Source organism: Andrena cerasifolii, chromosome 7, assembly GCF_050908995.1.
Source record: "Andrena cerasifolii isolate SP2316 chromosome 7, iyAndCera1_principal, whole genome shotgun sequence".
NCBI classification, from domain to species: domain Eukaryota; kingdom Metazoa; phylum Arthropoda; class Insecta; order Hymenoptera; family Andrenidae; genus Andrena; species Andrena cerasifolii.
This window is the reverse complement of record NC_135124.1, coordinates 15,990,921-16,013,039: the sequence shown is the minus strand read 5'-3', so window position 1 is coordinate 16,013,039 and position 22,119 is coordinate 15,990,921. Positions and strand designations below refer to the sequence as shown.

The window sequence follows — 22,119 nt, the reverse complement described above, 5'->3', positions numbered from 1 at the left end:
AGCCCGAGCGGCTATAAAGCTAGAAACAAAGTAGTAAAAGAAACGGTGGAAAAAAAACGGGCGAAGATGATTTATCACCGTTTGCGGAGGTCACCGAGTTTCCATCGAGCATCTTCGGAAAGCCATGGTTCGCCCCGTCTGGCTGCGGTGGCCGGCGAAAACGACTCTCGGCTTACCGCATGTGTCGTAAAAGTTTTTTCGCTGCACCGAGAGCTCGGTGGTAGCTGTGGAAACGAAGAGGAAAAGCGTCGCCGAGATGAGGGGTGCGCGGTAGCCGCTTTGTGGCCCCCTATAAAAGTTATACGACGGTCCCCCCGAGCCAACCGCCGTGGCACTCCCGAAATTTGGCATCCCTGGATGATTTGTGGGTCCTCTGATCAGGCCCCACCGTAGTTTCTCCTTTATACTCCAGCTTCCTTTTAAAAACCAGTGTTTCTTCGGGATCGATCTTGCCTTGACAGGGAAAGCGACATAAGAAAAGTCACTGTCAGATAAATTATGTCATTTTATATCTCACTTATATCCCAGTGCTCGGTACTGGTGCGTTCGAATAAGAAATATGAAGTTAGTGATAAATAGAATCAGAAATACGAGTGGTCTTGATCTTCCTCCTCTCTTATGAGGCGATACATTGATAATTGTTTCCTGAAGTGACGGGTCAGTGTACCGATATTCGAGGACGCTTGACTAATCTAAAGGCGCGATCCCACGGTGCGTGGCATGGCGAGCCTACAAGCATTACTAGGCTTTACAGCTTAAAGTTCTGGGTACACTTATTAGTTTCGCGCTGGCGTGCACAGTGGTAAGAAGTAGCGATTGTAAGTTTACCGACTTTTTTAATTATCGATAACTCGTTAAAAATTTTCAATCAAAACTGGTTTACCGGGATTATAATCCCTGGTAAGAAGAAGAGGAGCGCGGAGGATCTCTTCTTCCCACTGGTACGCCGGTACCCCATCCACACTACCGATCCGCTCACGGTCCGTTCTCGATTCGATCACATAAGCCTAGTTTACATTAGTCAATTAGATAGACTAGTGTAAACAGTTGGTCGAGTAAAAAGTCGAGTAAACGAACGAGTATTACCAGAGTCGAGTGGTAGAGCGGTAGCATAGTAGCTCGCGCACTCGCCGTCTCCCACCACCGCCACGGGTCAGTCTCGCAGCTGAAGCGGTAAAAATATGCTCGCTTTTCGCTTTAGCACGATGCACTCGCCATTTCTTCTACTGTTATACTAAACTAGCATCGTGTAAATAGATGCACAAAAGTCGGGGGTGAGTCGAGTATTGGGCCGACTAATGTAAACTAGGCTCGTCCGCACTCGTCCCCACTGAGCGGATCGGTAGTGTGAATCAAGCTTAAAGCTCTCAGTACACACATATCACTTCGGTGCCAGTTCCGTGCCAGCAGTGGTAAGAAGCGATTCTCTACCCTCTCTTCTTCTCACCAATGGCACTATGGCACCAAACTGACACCGGGCTGATATGTGTGCCAAGGTCTTTGACCCCTCCAATGCCATCGCCAGTGTGAGATGACTTCATTGCAGCCGCGACTTCTTTATTATCAATCAACGTGCAATTCGTGCAGCAGTATGCTAGGAGCAGCCTGCCCAGTCGTTCGCAGGCGAGCCTGATATAAGAACAGACGTAGAGGCCTAACTGTTTGCTGCGAGAAGAGTTTCGTATCACTCGAAAGCTACGCGTAGCTTCGCGGACTCTGCGGTACGCAGCGTTTCTTTTCGTTGAGGTTCATTATGCGCAGTGTGGTTCTTTATATACTATACTCTAATTAAGGCTAGGTTCTACGCGACTGAAGACGAAGTACTAAGAAGGCCCATTTAAAAAAACTCTAGTCTTCCCTGACACGTAGGAGGATCTGCGTTTGGATCTTCAATCTCGCCACGTTACTCGTCCGTTCTAATATAAAAAATTTCATTGATCAGTGTGAACGCTAGGAAAACACCCATAACAGGCTCACCTGAGAGCATCTATTATCAGATTGCAGAGTGTTCAATAACTAGTGGAAGTTTAAGTGGCTGCATTGATATCTGTGCTGTGACCACTGCAAGGATAACGACGTCGGGACTGCAAAGTCACGAATGTGTATTTCGGATTGAAATCGCTGTTTTGGTAGCCCCTGGAGGTAAGTATACCGACGATGACGGAAGGAGCAGTGGAGAAACGCTTGTTTTCTTGAGAGCCGCCCTTAGAGTTTGCGGGGCCCGGGGCAAAAGTCGATATTATTGAAAACATCTAATTTGCGTCTCTACTTCATGCCCCACTTAGGCTTGCCGAAAATCTGATCTAGAACAATTGATACTTTGACAATTATAGTTAATTCGTTTAATTTTTATAAAATGAAGCCCCTAAGCGCGGGGCCCGCGGTTAGGGCCCCGTCTGTCCGGTGCTAAGGGCGGCTCTGGTTTGCTATCTACACGTGAGATTGTGGCACAGGAATTTCAGGCGCTGTGTGCCTTTATTGAAGAGAGAGACAGAGGGGGAATGAGGAAGAGAGAGTGTGTGTGTGTGAGAGAGAGAGAGAGAGAGAGAGAGAGAGAGAGGAAGACGTGCGTCAGGTATGCTTCATCAGACGATAACTACCTATTCTCTGTACGAATCCGATAGCGTGTAGACACATTTACAAGGTGTAATAAAGTGCAGAAAGGATCTAGCACACAGAGTTTCAATGACTACAAGATTCAGCTGTTTCTACGATATCTATACTATTATATAAATATATAGATAACGCTTTTTCACGGGCATATTGATAAAGCGAATTAAAAAGGTACTGCAATACGCTACTGCGAGTGACAGAGCCGTCAGCATATCAAGTGTGTCTCGATTGTTAAAGCGAAGCTAACTAATTGAACTCGAGCTTTAATTAGTGTTATAAATTACAATAACGACTGCACGTATCTTCGTAGTAATTGATATCTGCACACCGCGTCCTCTGTTTTCTTCTTTCCTTCCCGTTGCGCTGACGAACGGGGAAAACCTAGTACGCACTTGCGTCGCGTGCAGGATAAGCTCTCCGACTCTGATACAATTTATCTTCCTTCCGAACGCCCGAAAACAAGCAGCCACTGGAAGCTACTGTACCTATTCGCTCGGCGATTTGCAAGGATGGAAGCGAATGGTTTGAGGATCGACGAGTGCACGTTCGAGAAGGCGTTGCGGATGCTGGCGCCCGATGAGACGGTGAAGGTCCTCGGGATCACGAGTCGTTGTCTCTCTGATAAAGGGATGAACTTCCTAAGCGATCTTTACGAGGCGTCCGTGAGGTACGCGGTGACTTCGAAGAACGAGAAGACGAAGCCGGAGCGCCTGGCGAATTTGATTATCAAAACCGAGCCGTTGAACAAAGTGTCCAGGGACATGGTGCGCCAGCAGAATATGTTCGTGACGGAGCTGAAAGTCCTGCGCGACGTTCTGCCGAGGATAAATGAATTCGTCGGCGGCCAGGTAGGGCCAAGATTGTTCTATGGCAGCGAGAATCCTCGAGCTCTTATCATGGAGAACCTGGCCACCAGGAAATTCGGAATGAAGGATCGCCAGAAAGGGTTGCCCTTCGAGCATTGCCGCGTGGTCGTAGAGCAGCTTGCCAAGTTCCACGCTGGGTCCGTCGCTGTTCACGAGAAGGTGATGTCGAGCACTTTTATCCTTACGAAATTATTAACAGAAATTGGGCCAATTCATTTCTCATTTACTAATATACCTATTATTTGGACTGAAACTCGTTTATATCTTTAAATAACTAATAAGCGTCAATAATAATAATTTTATTTTTAATATTTCTTATTGTAGAAATGAATACGTTCTTAAAATATTAAATCGTAATAATTAAATGAGCCGAGCTTTATTTTTGCATGCTCGTTTCTTGTAAATATACATACGATATTGGGCCAATTTGACCGAAATCTACTTATCCGTGTAACATTAAAAAATCCGTACAAGGGTTAAGCAAAACGAGGGTCGAGTCTTTGGTTCGCTTCTGATTCGGATGCTCGATCGTTCTTTGTAGTTTCTAGTAGAAGCTTTCTACTGTTTTAGAGCTGCAGTAACCATAAGAATGTGAATCCTACAGGATCCAGGGGCAATCGAGTGGTTCAAGGACGGTGGGATCGTGTCAACCAAGTGCCCCGCGCATTTTATCAGGCTAATGGAGGTGAGCCTCCTCCGGATCGGCAAACAGTTGCAGAAATGGTCGGACGAGGAGTGCTCCGCTTCGGGGGGGAAATTGATTAAGCTGGCGGAAACTATCGGAGCGCGATGCATGGCCGCGTATAATTATGATTCGGACGAGTTCTGCGTGCTGAACCACGGGGACTGTTGGATAAACAATATGATGTTTAAGGAGAATCGGAAAGGCGAACCAGTCGATCTACTTTTGGTAATTAATGTGTATTCTGAATCTTTTAATTTTTTAATTCCTCATTCTTGATAACCTGGGTTTATGTTACTACTACCGTAAGTGTCGCATTCAAGGCAGAGGCACTACACATAATGAATTACAATTTTTCTCAGGTCGACTATCAAATGTCCGTCTACACCTCCCCAGCCGTGGACTTGTTGTACTTCCTAAACATTTGCCCCGAGTTCGCCGTGAAATACGACAACGACGAGTACTTCCTCGACCTTTACTTGGCTACCTTGAAGGAGACGATGGAGAGAATCGGTTGCAAAACGGTGCCGCCGACGATGCAGCAGCTGAAAGAGGCGATGCACAAGAGGAGAGCATACTCGATCCTGTCTGGAATCGTGCTTTACCTGCGGATGATGGCGAACAAGGAGGACACCGAGGATTTTGGCCAAGTACTAATGAAGTACTGCGGCGAAACCAAGATGGACGTTTTCAAGAACCCAGATGCGGTGCAGCTGACGCGCAAGATGATCCCAGTGATGAACAGAAGGGGTGACTTCGATTGATGAGAGTCATATTACAATAAACGATCTATTTTTTCAGTAACTAAATTCCTTAAATACCACAAACGCTACCCAAACACCCAGATCTTATCCAACAATGCTTAAGGTTCGATGAGACTTTGCGAAATAGTCGCGAGAGATGAGATTTTTGAAAATATATCATGAAACTTCTCTCATTGAAATCTACTTAGTTTCACGAGACTAATGACAGAATAATTAAAGAATAATACAGTAATAAAATAACTGTCTCCTTAGATTAAAGTTTCGCGTGAGGCACGATATTTTTCTCTCATCGTGGACTCGCACTTTTAAGCTATGTCTACGCGACGACACTTTTGTGACTAGGTCAAGTGTATGCGACACTCAAATAAATTTCCGGAAGATTGGAAACTGCCTAGAGCAGTCCGCGACACTGAATTTTACCTATCGTCGCGGGAGTTGCAGCCAGAGCTAGACTGAAGACACTGCAACTAGCTCTAGCTAGACACAAAATGCACTTGATCTAGACACAGAAGTGTCGTCGTGTATACGTACCTTTACACTTGCCGTGATTGCGTATCCCGCAATCACCGACACGATTAGAACCAAACGTTCCGAGATTTCACCATTCCAGATCTAAAATCAATGGGTGGTCACGACCGACGAATCCCCCTGCGATCGAAAGGAGTTGCCCGGGTCGCCCGAGGAGCGAAGGCACCGGCGCATTTGCTCCTGGCCCCCGAAAAGGGAAGCTGCTCACGTCGACACAGTCGATGAACTTTCGAAAGGATCCTCGGCAGGGTGAGGCCGCGCGTCCTTGGCGGTCAGCCGGTAGCAATTGATTTATTGTGGGGCAGTAAAGCACTAGGCTAAAAGGTCCCTGAAAGCATCGTCTCGGTAACCTACATCGTGAACAGAGAAATTGTTGTGGCAAGCCTCGATGGGGTGGCTTTTGCCCCGAGCTGAATCCTCGCCATTGGACAAGGAGAAACGCGCTGGAACACAGGGCTCATCGGCTCCGGGGAGTTGCTCTGCCCTGGTGTTACTCGACGGTCACCATCCTTCATCCCCCCCTCCCCCGCACCTCCACCAGCCTGTTGGTGGACGACTGCTGTTCTTCCTTTCTTGTTCGCGCTGACCTGGAAGATGCGACACGGGGGATTCGTAAATCATCGGCGGAAAAGGGCGAATTGGAAAAATTCGGCAGCCGAGTTCTCGGTTCTCCGCACGAGGCGACGAGAAAGTCGCGGGGGAGAGGACGGAACCGAGGGATAATAGAAAAACCGGCCGATCCGTGAAGTATCCGGGTTACTCGGTCGTCAGTGGCAGAAAATTCCGGTAGCCGGCCGCGATTAGTCACGTGTCTGGCCGAGCCGCTGGGAAAGTGAAAATTCGATTTTCTCGCTGCCTTTGTGCCCCTGTTTCGTTCTCCTCTGGTTAGAATAGAGGCTCGTGGAGCGGATCCAGCAAAGGTTTACGATCTTCTGGGGTATTCGGAGCTTGGCACAGTTCCCGCAGATTCTGCACACCAGTGGCCACTTTTTTCAATGTCAAAATTCTCGATGGTAATTGAACTCTTCTGCTATCGATTCGAATAGGTAGAGCAACGAGGTGGTTGCTTCGAAATTCAGGAGAAATAAAAATCCCTGCTGGCACGTTAGCGTGACGCGACAGAGCGGTCTCATTGGTGAATAAATAATCAAATGCGCGGTGGAAATGAAAGAAGTTAGGATGAAAGGGCAGAAAGGTCTCAGATTCTCGAGGGGGTTACAGGCTAATCCTCCGATTTTTCAGGTGCTCCGTTTAAACGCCCGTTGGACGACGTATTTGTCAATGTCCCTCCCTGAATAACGCCTGTTTCTTATCCGTCTCCAAGAGGAAGACGATACCCACGCCTGGGAACAAGGTTTCGGAATTCGTGAGGCGCGATTGATAAATCTCGAACTTTAGAATATGTTTTCCTTCGTTCAAAGGGGAGGACGAGAACCTGTTTCTCGAACGAAGGGTTTAGCACCCCTAAACAAAACTGGCTGGACAAGGAAAAACTGATTCCTCGACACCCACGTATCACCGAATGCTTCTATCGTACCAGCTAGCAGAGTTGGGCATTATCGAAATGGAAAAATATTCAATATCGTATCGAATAAAAGATGCTTTATCTCTATCCGTTATCGAATAACGTTTTTTATCTTTCAATCGAACTCAAAATTTTTGCCACTCCCATTTTAACGCGTTGTTTCTCTCACCAGCACCCAGCAAAATTAGTTACCTCCTCGCTGAAGGTATCCAGAATAAACATCAAGTGAAATGAACAATCTCCGATCGAAGATGTTTGAGTTTGAAGAACTTCGCACAGTTTTATGTGCCCCGTTCGATATACTACAGCGTGATTTTCCCAAAAGCTGGTTAAACGGTTAATTCGTCTGCTATCGATCGAGTAGATACTGTTCCACATTCTGGTACATATTTCCAAGGGGAGGGATTGTCGACGAAAGATCCCACGACCACCCGAAACGAGGCCCGCATCTTGACATCCGCCTCTGGCACGGCATTTAGCAATAATTTAGTGGGCACAGCCGCATGGAATACCGTCGAAAACTTCAGAATGGCGTGGTCGTTGACACCAGCAAGGAGGGGATCTAGCTACCGGATCCCACGGGTATATTGTTGTCCAATGACACGTTTGTATTTACACGTCGCGCGCCAAAATTGCATGCCACGCCGGTGTAAATACGCCCGTATGAGCCTCCAACGACGGAGGATAATATTGATAAGTGCTTTTCCTTTTTTTCTTCCCCTTTCGCCGCCGCGCCGCGCCGCGCTGCGGCCCTGCAACACAATCCCGCCGGGACGATTCCCATTTAAACGGATCCATTTCGTCCAGCGAGGCATAATCCCGCGCACAATGCGCTGCGAGACAGGTCGCCCGAACCTTCCACCGGGGCACAAATATTTTCGACTGGGAAATAGTCCACGTGTAACGATTCAGGTGAAATTTATCGTGTAATGGAATCATAGGGCAATGCTCTTAGTGCTCGAAGGGAAATGAATCCATGTTTCGAGGGATGAATAATAATAATAATAATAATAATAATAATAATAATAATAATAATAATAATAATAATTCGTTATTGCACAGTAGATATTACGAAAGTACCAAGAGGATTAAAAAAAATACAAATACATATAAGAAAATGAGAAAGAGAAAAATAATAGAGTTACAGAAGGTTAAGGGGAGGTTCCGGTCTAGAGCCCATAAAAATAGATGATCTTTAGAAATTAATTAAGGGAAAACTACTATATATAATTTAATGGGACTTTTCGCATTGTATTAAGGATGTCTTAAATTATAGAAATATATTTTTTGTTTTATAATTAATCATTGCAGACTGGGGAGTCGTTAAAGTCGAGGCGTCAAAAAATTCATCCAAATCGGTGGGACCTGTATCTCCAAAAGTTATTATCCGATTCGACTGAAGCTTTTATTTTGAAAAATATAGTTCTGGCTACGGGGGAAACCAGAAAAAAAATACAAAAAGGACATTTTTTTAGAAAAGAACGACACTTGAAGTTTGAAATCACTTTCCCCCTGTATTTTTCGTCCTTTCAACGCCTTTGAAAATTATAAATTTTCAATTTTATTGTAATTTTTTCTTGTTTCTCCCCTTCAAAATAAAAAAAAGTTTCAGTCCAATCGGATAATAATTTTTGGAGATACAGGTCCCACCGATTTTGAGAACACTGTTTCGAGAAAAACGCGTTTCAAGTTTTACGTGAGCGCCCAGTGGCTGGTTGTTACCCATGCATTTGCCGCTACTCAAATACCTATAACTTTGCGAATTTTACGAATTTCAACAAATCCTTTTAAACGCGTATTCCTAAAGGGTTGAATATTCGAAGAAATGAATTAAAAAAAAATCGATTTTTAGATCGAAACCTCCCCTTAAAGTGGGCAGGGTGAGATAGAGTGAGCTAAATTTCTGAATTTCTCTAATATCATTAATATCTTTAATTTCTTTAATTCTGATTCGACGATCCCTCGATTATTTCAAGTTACTCGTTCGAAAGAGGGGTGTTCCGTCCTCGATGCAACCTTTAGTAAAGAATTATCTGTATCCTTGATGTAACAGTGCACACTTGACGAACCAAGTCTTCCTGTAAAATAAATTTCCTTCCCTGACTTTACAGCTGTCCCCAGATTGCGCGCGAGCATTCGTTAAGAAGGCTCGGAACTGTTCCTCGCCCTGGAACGTTCGTAAATGGAGCAGCCAGCGTTTCTGCCTCGCTGTGATTCAATGGAAGCCACGCGGTTCGTGTCGAGCATTTGGTTAAAATTAACCGGAAATTTATGGGCCCGGCAAGGCCGTGGGCCTGAAATACGATCGAAGAATGACGAATATTGCGATCGTCGTGGTTGCACGATGTTTTGGGAATCTGCGGCCGCAGCGGCATTCAAAGTCAACCGAGCATTCCCTCGGTCACTGCTGTTCGCAAGGGACAGTAAATCACGTGGCACGGATTTATGGGTCAATTCCGTGCGGCCGGAAGGTACAGAGACCATTCGGCGCTTTCTCCTTGGCTCGCCTCTTTCACCGACGTGCTCTCTGCGCTTCCACGTAAACGATCAAGGCTCGGCCAGTTTTCACGAGGGCCTTGCAGAAGTCGCTTGAACAAGGTACCATCTTTCTCGTCCCGAGCAGCAACCTTCGCTGAAAATATTCCCCAAACCTTGTAGAAAACACTGTAAATGCGAAAATTAAAAAAAATTTCTTTTTCATCGGAGAATGTTCTACTTGCCAATAGTAATACTGTAGTACCTATTGAATTTTAATGCAACTTCCCGTTGTACATAAGTGGTAAAAGATGGTACCACCGATGTGCAACGCCCCTTCTGTAGAAATGAAGGTAGTTAGGGGCAAACAGAATTGGCACTCACAGTGCTTGGAAATTTAAATAAATTGCACATTCAGTTTTCTCTACAACTAAGTAAGAAGTGGACTATATTAATGCAAAAAATAGAAAATTTCGTGATGCATTTAGGTTATTGTATACTTAAGCGTATTAAGCAATCAAGACAAATCAAATTTCGTAAATAATTTAAAGTAAGGGAAATTTTTATCTCTCTCATGAAAAATTGGATTCTTGACACTTTAGTGTAAAAACCGTGTTTTCTGCAAGGACTCTTCGATCGTTCTCGCGTGAGGTATATGTCTTTCGAAGTCCAAGGCGAACTTGGAGATTGTAATGCCTGCATCCGATTAATGATTAGTTAACCTAGGGTAGAAAGATGTCAGTAGGTAACAGAAGTTTCGACGCAACCACCGTTTCCCACAATTCGACGTTATTCAACGCGCGGTGCGTATCCATTTCGCGTGTCACAAGGCGAAATAATAAAGACAATTACCGAGGGAATGGCAGGAGTGTGTTGTTTTACTACACAGAAACGAGCCCCTAACGTGATTTGTGTGCCCGTACGTGATTCCTGTGTGAAAGGCAGAAGCCAAACGCGATTATGATCGCGGGGGGCGTCGAGAGGGGTGGTGGGGTGTATTATAATAAAACGAGAGCGCTGTTGCTGTACTCACGTCGCTCGGCACGTGGCGAGTCCTGTATATACTCTGATATTGTATCACTGTCCGCCACGTGACTATCACTTTATAAATGTATGATCGTATCATGCTCGGTTGGTGGTATCGAGGCACGCGTTTCTATCAAACTTGCGAGAGACATCATCAAAAGCTCCGTCATCGATTCTTCTTCATAACCCACGTGAAAATCGAAAGAGTTGCCTTTATTATCCTTAATGCCTCTAATCCCTTAATTATCTCCGCGCAGATTTCCGCGCGCTTCTCAATCTCGGCGCAAACAACGACAAAGGAGGATAGCCAGCGACAGGGAATATAATGGACCGGGTGTGTGTACCATTCGGCCCTCAAACGGGCGAGAAAAGTGGATCAACATGCTGGAGCCGCGGGAGCGGGAGAGTCCCCGGCTCGGACGTGTCGTACGTGTCCGTTGGGGGTGTCAATTTGTCCCGTGGAAGTGCAGTTTTGTCCCTGTTTGTTTCCAGGAGAGCTTTATTTGCAGCACACAAGGGCCGCGGGGCCGAGGACGACGGCCCGAGAGGCAGGGGTGGCCGAGGCCCGCGCAGGGCGGCGGAAAAGTGGACGCTTCGCGTTATAACGACGTCCTGATGCCGGGCTTCTTGTTTCAGAGAAAAAAGGCCGGGTAACGAGGCGCGACAACCGTGGAAACAGCTGTTTCACAAAAGCCCCGATCCAGGGGTGGCCTCGGCTCCTCGTGTGAACAGAGACCTTCGAAATCTACGGAATCTTATTCCAGCCATCCCGAGGAGACGCTAAAACATTGCTCCCAGCGTTATCGCCGCGGATAATGGAGACGCGCGGCCGCAATTGCCTCTTCTGCCGATGGTTAATCTCATTGTCAGCGGACAATGCCTGTGGATGACGAATGGTGATCATACGCGGATGAAGTTGTATCCGAAGTTGCTGCGGAAGCCGCGGGGACAAATCATTCGATGAAAGAGGGGCAGGGAACCGGCAGGGGTGGAAAAGAGGGAGCCCGGCTGGAAGGGTCCGGGGTGGGTCGCCGGGAAGTGTGCGTAGGTTTCACGCACGTGCGTCTGTTGCGCCGTGTATCGAGTGCAAACGGGGCACGAAACCCTAACAACAAGGGTGAGAACACGCCGCGCAGACAAAATGTGACATCCGGACCGGTCAATTCCCAAGGTTTCCGAGACAACCCGCTCGCCCCCTATGGTGATCTCGCACTCCGTCCTTCTCCCTCCAGGAAGATTGATTCTCCCGTGATTACGGGCTTGTGCATGCTTCTTGCGATCTCAAATATACATTGCGCCGTTTATCGACGCGCGAAGGGACCTTAACGCGCGCAGTTAGAGGCTCACAGCTGTAAAGGCTCGAACCACTTGTTTTCTTAGGATACTTTATTTATACCATTATATTCGAAGCATGCGAAACGCACGACCCTATTCTTCTTCCCAATGGAAGGCTGATCCTCAGTGGCGGAGTTAAAGAAAATGGCCCAGGTGGCAAACGTTCTGGGACACCCAGTATATATAACAGAATTACAAATTTTACGCGCGTGTGGTGTGGAAGTAGGGTAAGTCCGGGGGAGATGGTCATAGTTTCGTTTGGAGCCTCCTACAACCAACCTATTTGAAATAAACCAACGAAAATGATGTAAATCGATTTACCGGTAAATATCGAGAAATACGTAATTTATCAAATTACCGGTAAAAATTGGATGTATAGCAATGTAGCGCATATATATAGCGCATAATTCCGTCGACATCTACTACGTTATCAGTGAAAAAAAACTTCAAACCGATTTACCGATTTACAATCTCTAATACCTACAAAAGCAACCTTCAAAATATCTGAAATTACATCAAATACAGCTATGAGCATCTCTCCCGGACGATAAGTGACCACCTCTCCCTTAAAGCTCTGATAAGATGACCATTCCCATTTCACTCAGACTAACAAACGTAACCCCGAATACTTTACGGTTAAAAACACTGTAAACAATACACTATCGAAAATGCACCTTGAAAACTAAAAATATTCAGCATAAATAACAAAAATAAGGTGAGCAAAATATAGACCAAACATTTTGAAGCACTAGCTTGAATTTCACAGTGGATTTACAAACCTTTAAGAACGTTCTATTCCAACACTTTGAACTGAGAATATTGTTTTTTTTCCTTCTAAAAAATACTGTCACTGCCCATCTCTCCCTGACTTACCCTAATGGAAAACAAGAGAAATAGTATTTCTTTTGGAAGATGGGGCCCCAGGCGGCAACTGCAAATCGGCCGCCCGTTAAATCCGCCGCGGGTCAACCTCTTTCTCGAGGAAAGTGTTATCTGCGCCCTCGGATGAAGGGAGGAAAAAAGGTATCGCGCGTCGACAATGGGCGCGAAGAAGGGACGGAAGGAAGGCGAAGGGAAAGGCAGGAGTGGCGCGGGTTCTCGCGCAGACGGTTTCCATGGTGTTGTTTTCGTCGAGGCGAGGACAGGGCCAGAGAGTTTCACCGCGATTGCTGTAACAGCATTGCTGGTGACGAGAGACGCGCGTATCGGTAATGTAACCAATCACCGGGGCGAGTCTGTCTGGTTATAAAGCTCGGCGGTATCGTCGGTGTGTTGGTTTGGTCGTGCACCCTCCGCACTAGTTCGCCTACAACCGGCTGCGAGAGTTGGTTTGGCCCCGGCACCCCGTAACGAGGAGTTTAATGACATCGTCGACGTCCACGTCGGACACGTGAATGTCAGGGGAAAGTTCCTCTTGCTCTCTCTTCTCTATATTTTGATGTATCCGCGTCTGGCCGGTGTACAGGATTTACCTCCGTTTTAGCCGTGCTCCGCGTCGCAGCAGGATCTATTTTTTTGTTGTTTTTATTCGAACGGGAAGGGTAGAAAGAATGGAGCGAAGGGTGTGAAGACGGTGTACGTACTAGAATAATAGAAACAACTAAGAATTCTGGAGCGATAATGATCTGATTGAAATTCGACTTTATTTTTAACGAATCACTCGAAATTAGGGCGAAGGAAAATTGGCGCGAAATTAGGCTTGTCCATCGTCATCCCTTTTTTTTTTAATTTTTCATGAAACAAGCACTCATTTTGGTTCTGATTTGAGGGTGAGTGGTGCAGTTGCTCGCGTTATCGTTACACGCGATTATTAACGGTTAACGAGCAATATGTTCGCGCGAGCCCAAATGCTGTCAAGCTCGGATCCTCTGAAAGGTGAGCTGGCGAGGTGCCCATTGTCGCGAGTCGGTCAGAAATATTTACAGGGACATTAATTTGGAGAAAGGGGCACGTGGCCGGCACGCAGCGATGTCACTAGGTCCTCCCCCCCGTGGTTAAAACATAGTAAAAAGATGGGCGAGAGACACGCGGCTCCGGGGGCCGTCAACGAAACCAAACGAGCGCGGGGGATGAAGGATGCGAGCCAATGGCCCGTGATTGTCCGAGTCGTTAGCGAGTGCCCCCTTATTTTTGTATTAAAATCACCCCCTACTTCGCTCACGCGGCTCCTTTTATCGTGCGCCGACGGACGACGATGATGATAATGGGCCTGTTAATTGTCTTGGAAAGGACAGTGTTCAGCGGCAAGCTGTGGTTAAAAAATAGGTAAATTGTTAAATTATTGTTGGATTACAAGATTGAAATATTAAAGAAATGCGGAAATCTGAGGATAATTAATAATTATATTATACGTAATTGCTTTCTGTGAACATTCTAAAATCGAATGATTTTGATTATTAATTGTAATAATTAATACTTCAACAACTTTGGATACTCGTGCCCTGAACCCTGAACTCAGTTAGTGATAGGAGCTTCATACAGGTTCTCGAGTTGCTTTTACGATCGCTTTAATGCTCTGAAACAGTTTAATGGGAATTTTAAAGCTCATTTCTGACAACATTCTTGACTCAAGAAGAGCGTGAAATAGGCGTTTATTCCATTAGCCAGTGACCTTTTCTGGGAATTCCCCGGTGGAGATTGTTTCCTCTACGTTTTCCTAAAATAATTTTCAAAAGCTGTTTCCCAACCTCTTTTTGAGTCGCGATCCCCTTTTATAATATTCAAATAACCTGCGACCTGCGCCTTCGATATAAGGTAAGGTAAATTTAATAAGATAAAGGAAACACATTAAAAATGGGTACTTCGTAATATAATTCTAACTTAATAATATTGAGAAAAAAAATCCGAAGACACTTCGCGAACCACAGGTTGGGAATCACTGGTATAATCCAGTAATGAAGGTTACAGTTGCCCGAGTTATATTTAAAATTATGAATATAGAACCTAAAATATATAAAGGAGTAACTTCTGCCAAGATCGTGCTAGATCAACATCCACCAAATCCCACTCCCCTAACGAGGGATCAATATTCCTCCACGAAGTCACTGGGAACCTGAAAATTTCACAGCGGCCAGTGGGAATTTCGAGCGACAAAGCACAATGTGTCAATCTCGAAACGTTTACGACGTGTTTTCTATGACTCTGGTCATTTACGATCTATTTTAAGCGCTCCTCCTCCAGAACCAATAAATCAACCCCGGTCGAGTTATTCCCGGCGTAGCAGGAAATCGATCGTAAAATTTGATCCAAGATCCGAGAACGACGGCCATGCCCGCCGAAGCCCCCGAAACGAAACTCCTGTCACGAAATCCAATTTTAAGCACTTCGCTAACGACCACTTTCTGTGCTTCATCCCCTCAATAACTCGGCACCCTGCACCCTGTGTACTATACAGTCCAGAGTTGGGTATTAACTAAATAAAATATTTTTTAACGTTACTTTAACTTTAGATGATTTCACGAATATAGTTAACATTTTCATTCGACAATAATTCTTTTAACTTTTATTCGTTGTTCGAAATTTTTATTTAAATGAAATAGTATTACACTGCAATTGAAGAATCCTTGTAGAAAGCACTGAAAGGGTTGAAATTTAAAAAAAAATTATCTGCAAATATTCTAACAGGGGAAGATCCCGAACCCGAAAATTCAAAAAAATTCTGAAACTTTGTGAATATGTAGGGGATTTTCTCCTGATTACAACGCAATTTTTGTTCGCTGCCCAAATTCATTCTAAGGGGGTTTAAATGGACCCCTTAAATTCCAGCTATTTTTCGATTTTGTGTTATAACTCGCTAACTGTAAGAACTGCAAGTTATCAAATGATAGTTCTAATTAAAAGAAGTAACTTTTGTCTTGAAACTTTTTTCTGTCTCTTACAGATTGCGAGTTACAAAATAAAATCGGAAAATAGACGAAGTTTCAGTGGTTAATTTCACCCCGTTAGAGTGAATTTTGGCAGCAAAGAAAAATTGCGTTGTAATCAGGAGGAAATCCCCTACATATTTACAAAGTTTCAGATTTTTTTGAATTTCCGGGTTCAGGATCTTCCCTTGTATGTGGCAATCGCAATACTTTAGTACCTACCTATAGAATTTGATTTTTGGCTCTTACAGTGTTTTCTACAAGGACTCTTCAATCACTAATGGTCGAGCACTATTCCCAAGAAGAATACGCTACATCCCCTATTTAATAATCACCTCCTTAAAAACACACCCCCGTCAACGGTACCCTCTACTCGATCAGCGACCGATGATCACCATCGTCCAGTAGAAAATTAGTGGATAATTTCCCCCGGCCAGACGATACACACGAAAATGGTGGAGCAGGGCCCACCATCCCCGCGAAGTCACGTACGATCGGTTCGCCTCGGACGATATTCCCCAGCGTGCGGGGATGGCCGCTTCAAAGGCTCGTTAGCGACCGACAGGGGTTTCCCGATGAGGCTTGTTGTCGGACGGGCAGGTGAAAAAAAGTTGCACGTCGGCCGGTGTAGTCCGTTTGTTACAGTTCGCTCAAAGCCCGAGCGGATCCGCGCCGGCCGCGCGTATAATAGGGCGTGCACGCGCGTCCATTCTTCCGCGGGTCTCCCGCGCTGCTCGCACCTCTGCTTCTCTCTCCTCCGGGTCCTTCGGGAAGCGTGCCCGGAATCCGGAATAGAAAGAAGCGAAAAGGATCGCCCTGGGGGAGGTTTTTAACACCATCCCCGGGAAATGACGTCTTAATAAACGGGCACCAGGTGATGCGCTCTTCCAGGCCGCCTCTTTCAACCTGCCCCCGACACTCTAGTTTCGGGGAATTATTAGCTTTCCGTGGTGCATTCGGTTACCGAAGGATGGAGATTTAATTGAAGTCTCGAGGGTTTCAGGATTGGTCCTGGTGCGATAAGATCTCTGACCTCTATTGGGGTAGAGCTTATTTTTCAACTGTGAAAATATGATCTTGTTACCATTTCAATTTGTTACTTTTTAGAAAAAATATAATCGAGAAAAATATGAACACAGTTGATCTATATTTAGGGGTAGCTCAACGATGGTGAAATTTACAATGTAGGTGATAATTATATGGAACGGCATGGAACGCTAGAAATCTTTTCACATGCATTCATTTATTCATTAAGCAAAATAGAAATTGAGAAAAGATGTCATTGTGCTCCATGTGACGTATAATTACGGGGTCTCGCTTTTTTGACGGCCTGAAAAGGAGCGCGATATTTGGGATTTCTTAAAGAGAAACCCTCAAATTATATTAATTGAAAACTTTATGCCTATATTTGTACATGTTTAGGCAACATTTAAAAAAAAAAATAATTAAGAAAAACAGTACCTAAAACTTTAAACGCGTTTTTCTCAAAACGATGTTTTTCGAATTGTTTAGCACGATATCTCAAAGACCAATCGCCCGATTTACCCCTGACAGTAGGAAACAGACACTGTCCGATGTTTGAGCCTCTGTGAACAATAAATTTAACAAATTATCAAATACAAATGTAATTGTAAATATATAAATTAAAATATGGCCATTAAATGTTGAATTTTCATAATTTCTATAACTTCGACTCACTCGAGTCACCCCTAAACATAAGAATGTATTGTCCAAAGTTTTTATATCTAAAGGAACAAACCAGGGTGGTAAGACTCATAAAAAACAGGGTAGTGAATGGGAGAACACGTATTTGATGCGCAAGAGGGAAGACGGCCCTGTTTTGGTTAACAAGCATCGTTACAGTGTAAATCAGACGTATCGCGCGGTTCGCGGGGGATGACGGGGGCGCGCCAAGGTGGAATTGAATTTGCAGAGGTGAGAATAGAAATGTGCGAGGGGGAAGGAGTGGAAGTTAGGGGTGTTTAGATGGCGGATTCACGTGGCGAGGCATCTGTCCGACAACTTAACAACCACCCTCCCTTTGTCCGGCCCTCCTTCCATCCCCTTTTTATACTGTAGCACTGCGGGGTGATACACGCCTGAGACGCCCCGCGGCTTTTCCTTCTCTCTTTTTATTTCCCTTTTTTTCCTCTTCGTTCACGCCGACAAATGAGGGCCGCTGCACGAGCGCGGTACACGCGGTAACGAGTAAACGGTCATCATCACGCACGGAACGAATCATTCTTTTCTTTATGCGTCGGGGACACCTCCCAACGCAAAACCTACCCCCAACCTCAACTTTCTCGGATCGCCTCTTTCAATTAAGCCGTCATCGACTTAAGCAGAGCTGGAATCAACCCCTTCAGCGCTATAAAAACCACGTATCACTCGTAAGCCTGCGAACGTTCGGCGAAAAGCTTTCAAGCGAAACTCGGTTCGTCGAGACTCCATTGCACGAGGATTCGTAGCAACTACACGTTGGAGGAGATCCACTGTGTCCATGCGATTTCACCCCGGCACTCTATTTAGCGCTTGTTAGCGCCGACAATGCGCCGCAGCTGATCCCCTTAACGAGAACGATGCTTACATTATGCGACGAGGGTGTAAGCTCGCACCGCGTGGCATCCACGGGAAATTGGGAGCACGCGACACCGGCCACCGAATCGTTATTTCCCGAGCTTTCTCGAAAACACGGCCCCAACGAGCTTCTCTTTTTGAGAAACCTCGAGAGCCCAAAGCATCCTCTCCGGGGGCAGAATTTCCGTTGTCTCTTCGGGGGCGCAGCTTGTCGTTAAAAATTTCTTGTGCAACTTGGCCGTCGCAGGAGGACTCTGGAGAAAGTTTGGAAAGCTTGTAGGATAGTTTCGCCTAAATCTAAGAATTTGATATTGGAAACGTGCGCGATGGATATTTCGGTGCTTAGAGTCCTTCGCTTGTTATAAAAATATTTTCAGAAGCTCCGCGATTGGCAACTTTTAACAAACGAATGTCCTCTGCAGATTCGTTTCGTCCGCTAATTAGACGCGATGAGATAGGGGCATGTCATGTTACACCATTCCGTTGGAATGGACTTGTATAAACTAATTAGTTGGCGTAGCAGACATCGGTGTATTTATATCGAAACCTAAAGAAGCAAGTCCAAGAAGTTCCAGGTCTGCGTCGTGTTTACATCGAGGGTCGAGTGAAACTTATAATTTTCAATTAATTATCAAATAACTGTAAGATTCTTACTGTTGTCTTTTCTGTTCCAAGAAAACAGTTACAAAATGCAGTGTATTGAGGGGTCTCCCTACTTTGACGGCCTGAAAAGGAGCGCGATATTTCGGATTTGTTTTAAGAGAAACATTTAAAAAAAAAATAATTAAAAAGAAAGGTACCTAAAACTTGAAACGCGTGTTTTTTAAAACGATGTTTTTCGAATTAATTAGCACGATATCTCAGAAACCAATCACCCGATCTACTTCAAACTTAGTATATATCTTCAGTAGATGTCTCATTCTCGTTGTAATTACAGTTGGACCTCGATAATTCGAAAACCTCTATAAGTCGAAAATTTTCTTCATTCCCATCGGCTCCGCTGTAAACACCTCTACCTACAACTCGAAAACTCTATAATTCAAAGATTTTTTCCCTTCGACTGTATATGAAAATCACATTGTGCTTTCTCTTCTATGTTTATCCTGCTTCCAATTCCTTAAATAATACTAACTAAAAAAATATATCCCCAACCTTTACATTTTACTCTTAAATATCAAAAGTATATGATCCTCCAGAACTTTTATTAATCGAACATAAAACAACTATTAAAACTGAACTCTTATCACAGAGTTAAATTGTTAACAACACAAAATTAGCTTAGAACAGAAAGAAAATGATTAAAAATTTAAAAGTTCGATGAATAACTTTTATTTATAAAAGTGAACAATTTCACTCGGAATAAATGGAATTACCATTCCATTGTATTAACTAGCACAATGTGGACTTGAAAGGTGATTTGTGAGGTGCCCTTCTAATTAATCGCGAGGCAGTCTAATAATAGCGCAGGAGGAATCAGCTGAAAGAGTTACAAGAAAGATGAAGAGGAAAAGGGTGGCGCACCTCCTGGAAAAGGATTAGCCTCCTTGACGTATAATCGCCCCCTAGGAAGTCTATTTGTAAAAACGACCGTCGAGTCGGGCGCTTCGGTTTCCCGAGCAAGGTGGAAAATGTCGCGCCGTGTTACAGCCACGGTCGTAGATCCAAGGGATTTGTCGGGTCGCCGACGTAACGCGGAACACATTTTCGGGAGCCCGCTCGTGCGTTATATATTGGTTCCGGTTCGGTTTACTTTCGACAATTAGCTGGCTGCGTCCGTCATGGATCTCGGCGATTAGCGTTTCGCTTACGAGCGACAAATGAACACTCTGAACTACGCCTCCGATTGCAGGAGTCGTTTGTAGCAGGTAATTGTAGCTAAATTAAAGTGTTGCGCAAAGAGCCATCGTAAGAAGCGGTTCAAATGGAATCCTGGTAGAGCGTTGGTAGCATAGAGATACTGGCGTGAAAAGATCCTGAGTTGATTGTACATTCTCCAGAGCACAAGTGAGGAGCAGGCAGGCTGACAGCGAAGAATAAAAGACACACTGTGTACATAATAATATTTCGAAAACGTTGCCAGTCGCTACAGATTTTTCCCAGGAAGACGAAGGGAGGAAGACATTCTCCCGCTGAAAAGGCAATCACATCGCATTCAGCTCGGACTCGCATGCAAATCGCGCTCACAAAGACTTCTTTTTCTTTCGTCGAGTCCCTGCTGTGGATCATTCGATGATCCATCATCTCCGGTGGCAAGGAAGTCTCAAATTCGTCGCCAGCTTAGCTCGACGCGGATTTGATTTCTCGCGAGCGCGGTTGCTTGAAATCTCCTGCGATTCTTTTATAAGGAAACTAGAAAAACACCCCCGCGCCTCGCTTCGGGCTTAAGAGACATTAAGGACTCCGTAAAAACACATTTCACCCCTTTTCACCACCCCCTTAGGGGTTGATTAGGGCAAAACGCTGAATCTGGTTTTTAAACATTTGTGTGGGTAACCTTTGTAAGTAAGAATCAAGTTGATATCTAATCGGGCCTAAAAAATAATGAGTCTGAGAAAACATATTTTACCCCTTTTACCCCCTACGTCGCAAAAGGAATATACCTTCCGATTTTCATGCTTCTAGGGTCAGCGGTTTGGGCTGGACGGTGATGAATCAATGACACAACGATTATATAAGTATAGATTTACGATTTTCCTGCAAATATTTCCACGAATGCACGTGAACGCGTGGGTAAGTACGTTGTTTAGCGAGCGTAGATATTTTCCACGTAAATTTTGACAGTTTGGACAACTTTAAAGAGTCAAAGTCGCGAGATCTTCGAATGGTCGGAGACACGATTCTGGAGGATAGGAGAATCGTTGGAAACGCGTGTCAAGTGCGATAATCGAGCTGTCGGCAGGAAGAGGCGTTCCTATTCGCGCCGGCCGTCCATCCTGCGCGATCCTGCTGCGCCAGGATCCCGAAGGACCGCCGTTGTAAAGTAAGCTGGAAAATGGACAGCTTCGGATGTCGCAGTTATGTGCAATTTTAGGGTACATGAGCGTCTCGGGGGGCACAATGGCCATCCTAAACGCTTCTGGGCCCGCTGCCCTCTCGTCCTGCTGCGACGGAACGCAAGAAAAAAAAAAAGGGACGAGGAGGAAAGAGGACAGTTTTCTCTGACACTTTTAGCAATAAGTATTCAACTCGATCTTCCTTTGCAATAAAGCGGCATCTTTTCCAATACAGACATACCTTATTGTAGCACCTATCGAGAAATAGCTTCCACATTGCAAACAAAAGGACATTTTTCCCGTTCACGCTAAATATGCAGATTATTACACTGTAAACGATAATGCAGCGTTCGCGCATCCTGTCGCAACGAAAGAAAGGAAGCAGGAGGAGAGAGGAACTGTCACACCCTGCGAGATCCACCATGAATGAAGAACATCAGCCACCACAAAGGTCAGTACGCCAGAAGGCGATCATTTCACCAAAACGGACACGGTGGACGTTGAAAATGTAGCCCCACCAGGGGCGCGTGTCCGTTGGACAATGGCCTACAGATCCTGGCGATTCTGCCCAGCGTGATGCGTCTTGAACGGGACGCTGAGCCTTCTATTGGCCGGAAATTTGTTCCGGAAGAGCCGATGGCAGATAGGTTGGAGGACTTCTGTGGAACTAATGCTGCGATATCGTCACCAAGAAACAGTTTCTTCCACTGTTCCATCTTCCAACTTCCATCCCCCGGTCAAGTGTTGCCGAACTTATTTTAATTCTGACATTTTAAACGCGAGTGACGTTAAAGGCACGCTTGAATTCGCCGTGACAGCTGGTCGAGGAGAAATGAAATAATCTAAACCACTGCGCGATACACTGTGCGCTA

The 22,119-nt window shown here is 45.1% G+C and overlaps 1 protein-coding gene across 2 annotated transcripts; it reads left to right on the top strand.

The window, feature by feature from the left end:
- Window positions 1–1,570: 1,570 nt before the first annotated feature.
- On the top strand, window positions 1,571–4,960 carry LOC143371210 (uncharacterized). 2 transcript variants are annotated; one of them, XM_076816162.1, is made up of 5 exons: window positions 1,571–1,721; window positions 2,005–2,142; window positions 3,122–3,638; window positions 4,084–4,389; window positions 4,524–4,960. In XM_076816162.1, exons 3-5 carry the CDS (start codon window positions 3,123–3,125, stop codon window positions 4,923–4,925), a joined length of 1,224 nt encoding a protein of 407 aa, XP_076672277.1. In that variant the 5' UTR covers window positions 1,571–1,721; window positions 2,005–2,142; window position 3,122; the 3' UTR covers window positions 4,926–4,960. The 2 variants fall into 2 exon arrangements, with proteins under 2 accessions (XP_076672277.1, XP_076672278.1); XM_076816163.1 differs by lacking the exons at window positions 1,571–1,721; window positions 2,005–2,142 and having other exon boundaries at window positions 3,005–3,638.
- Window positions 4,961–22,119: the final 17,159 nt, after the last annotated feature.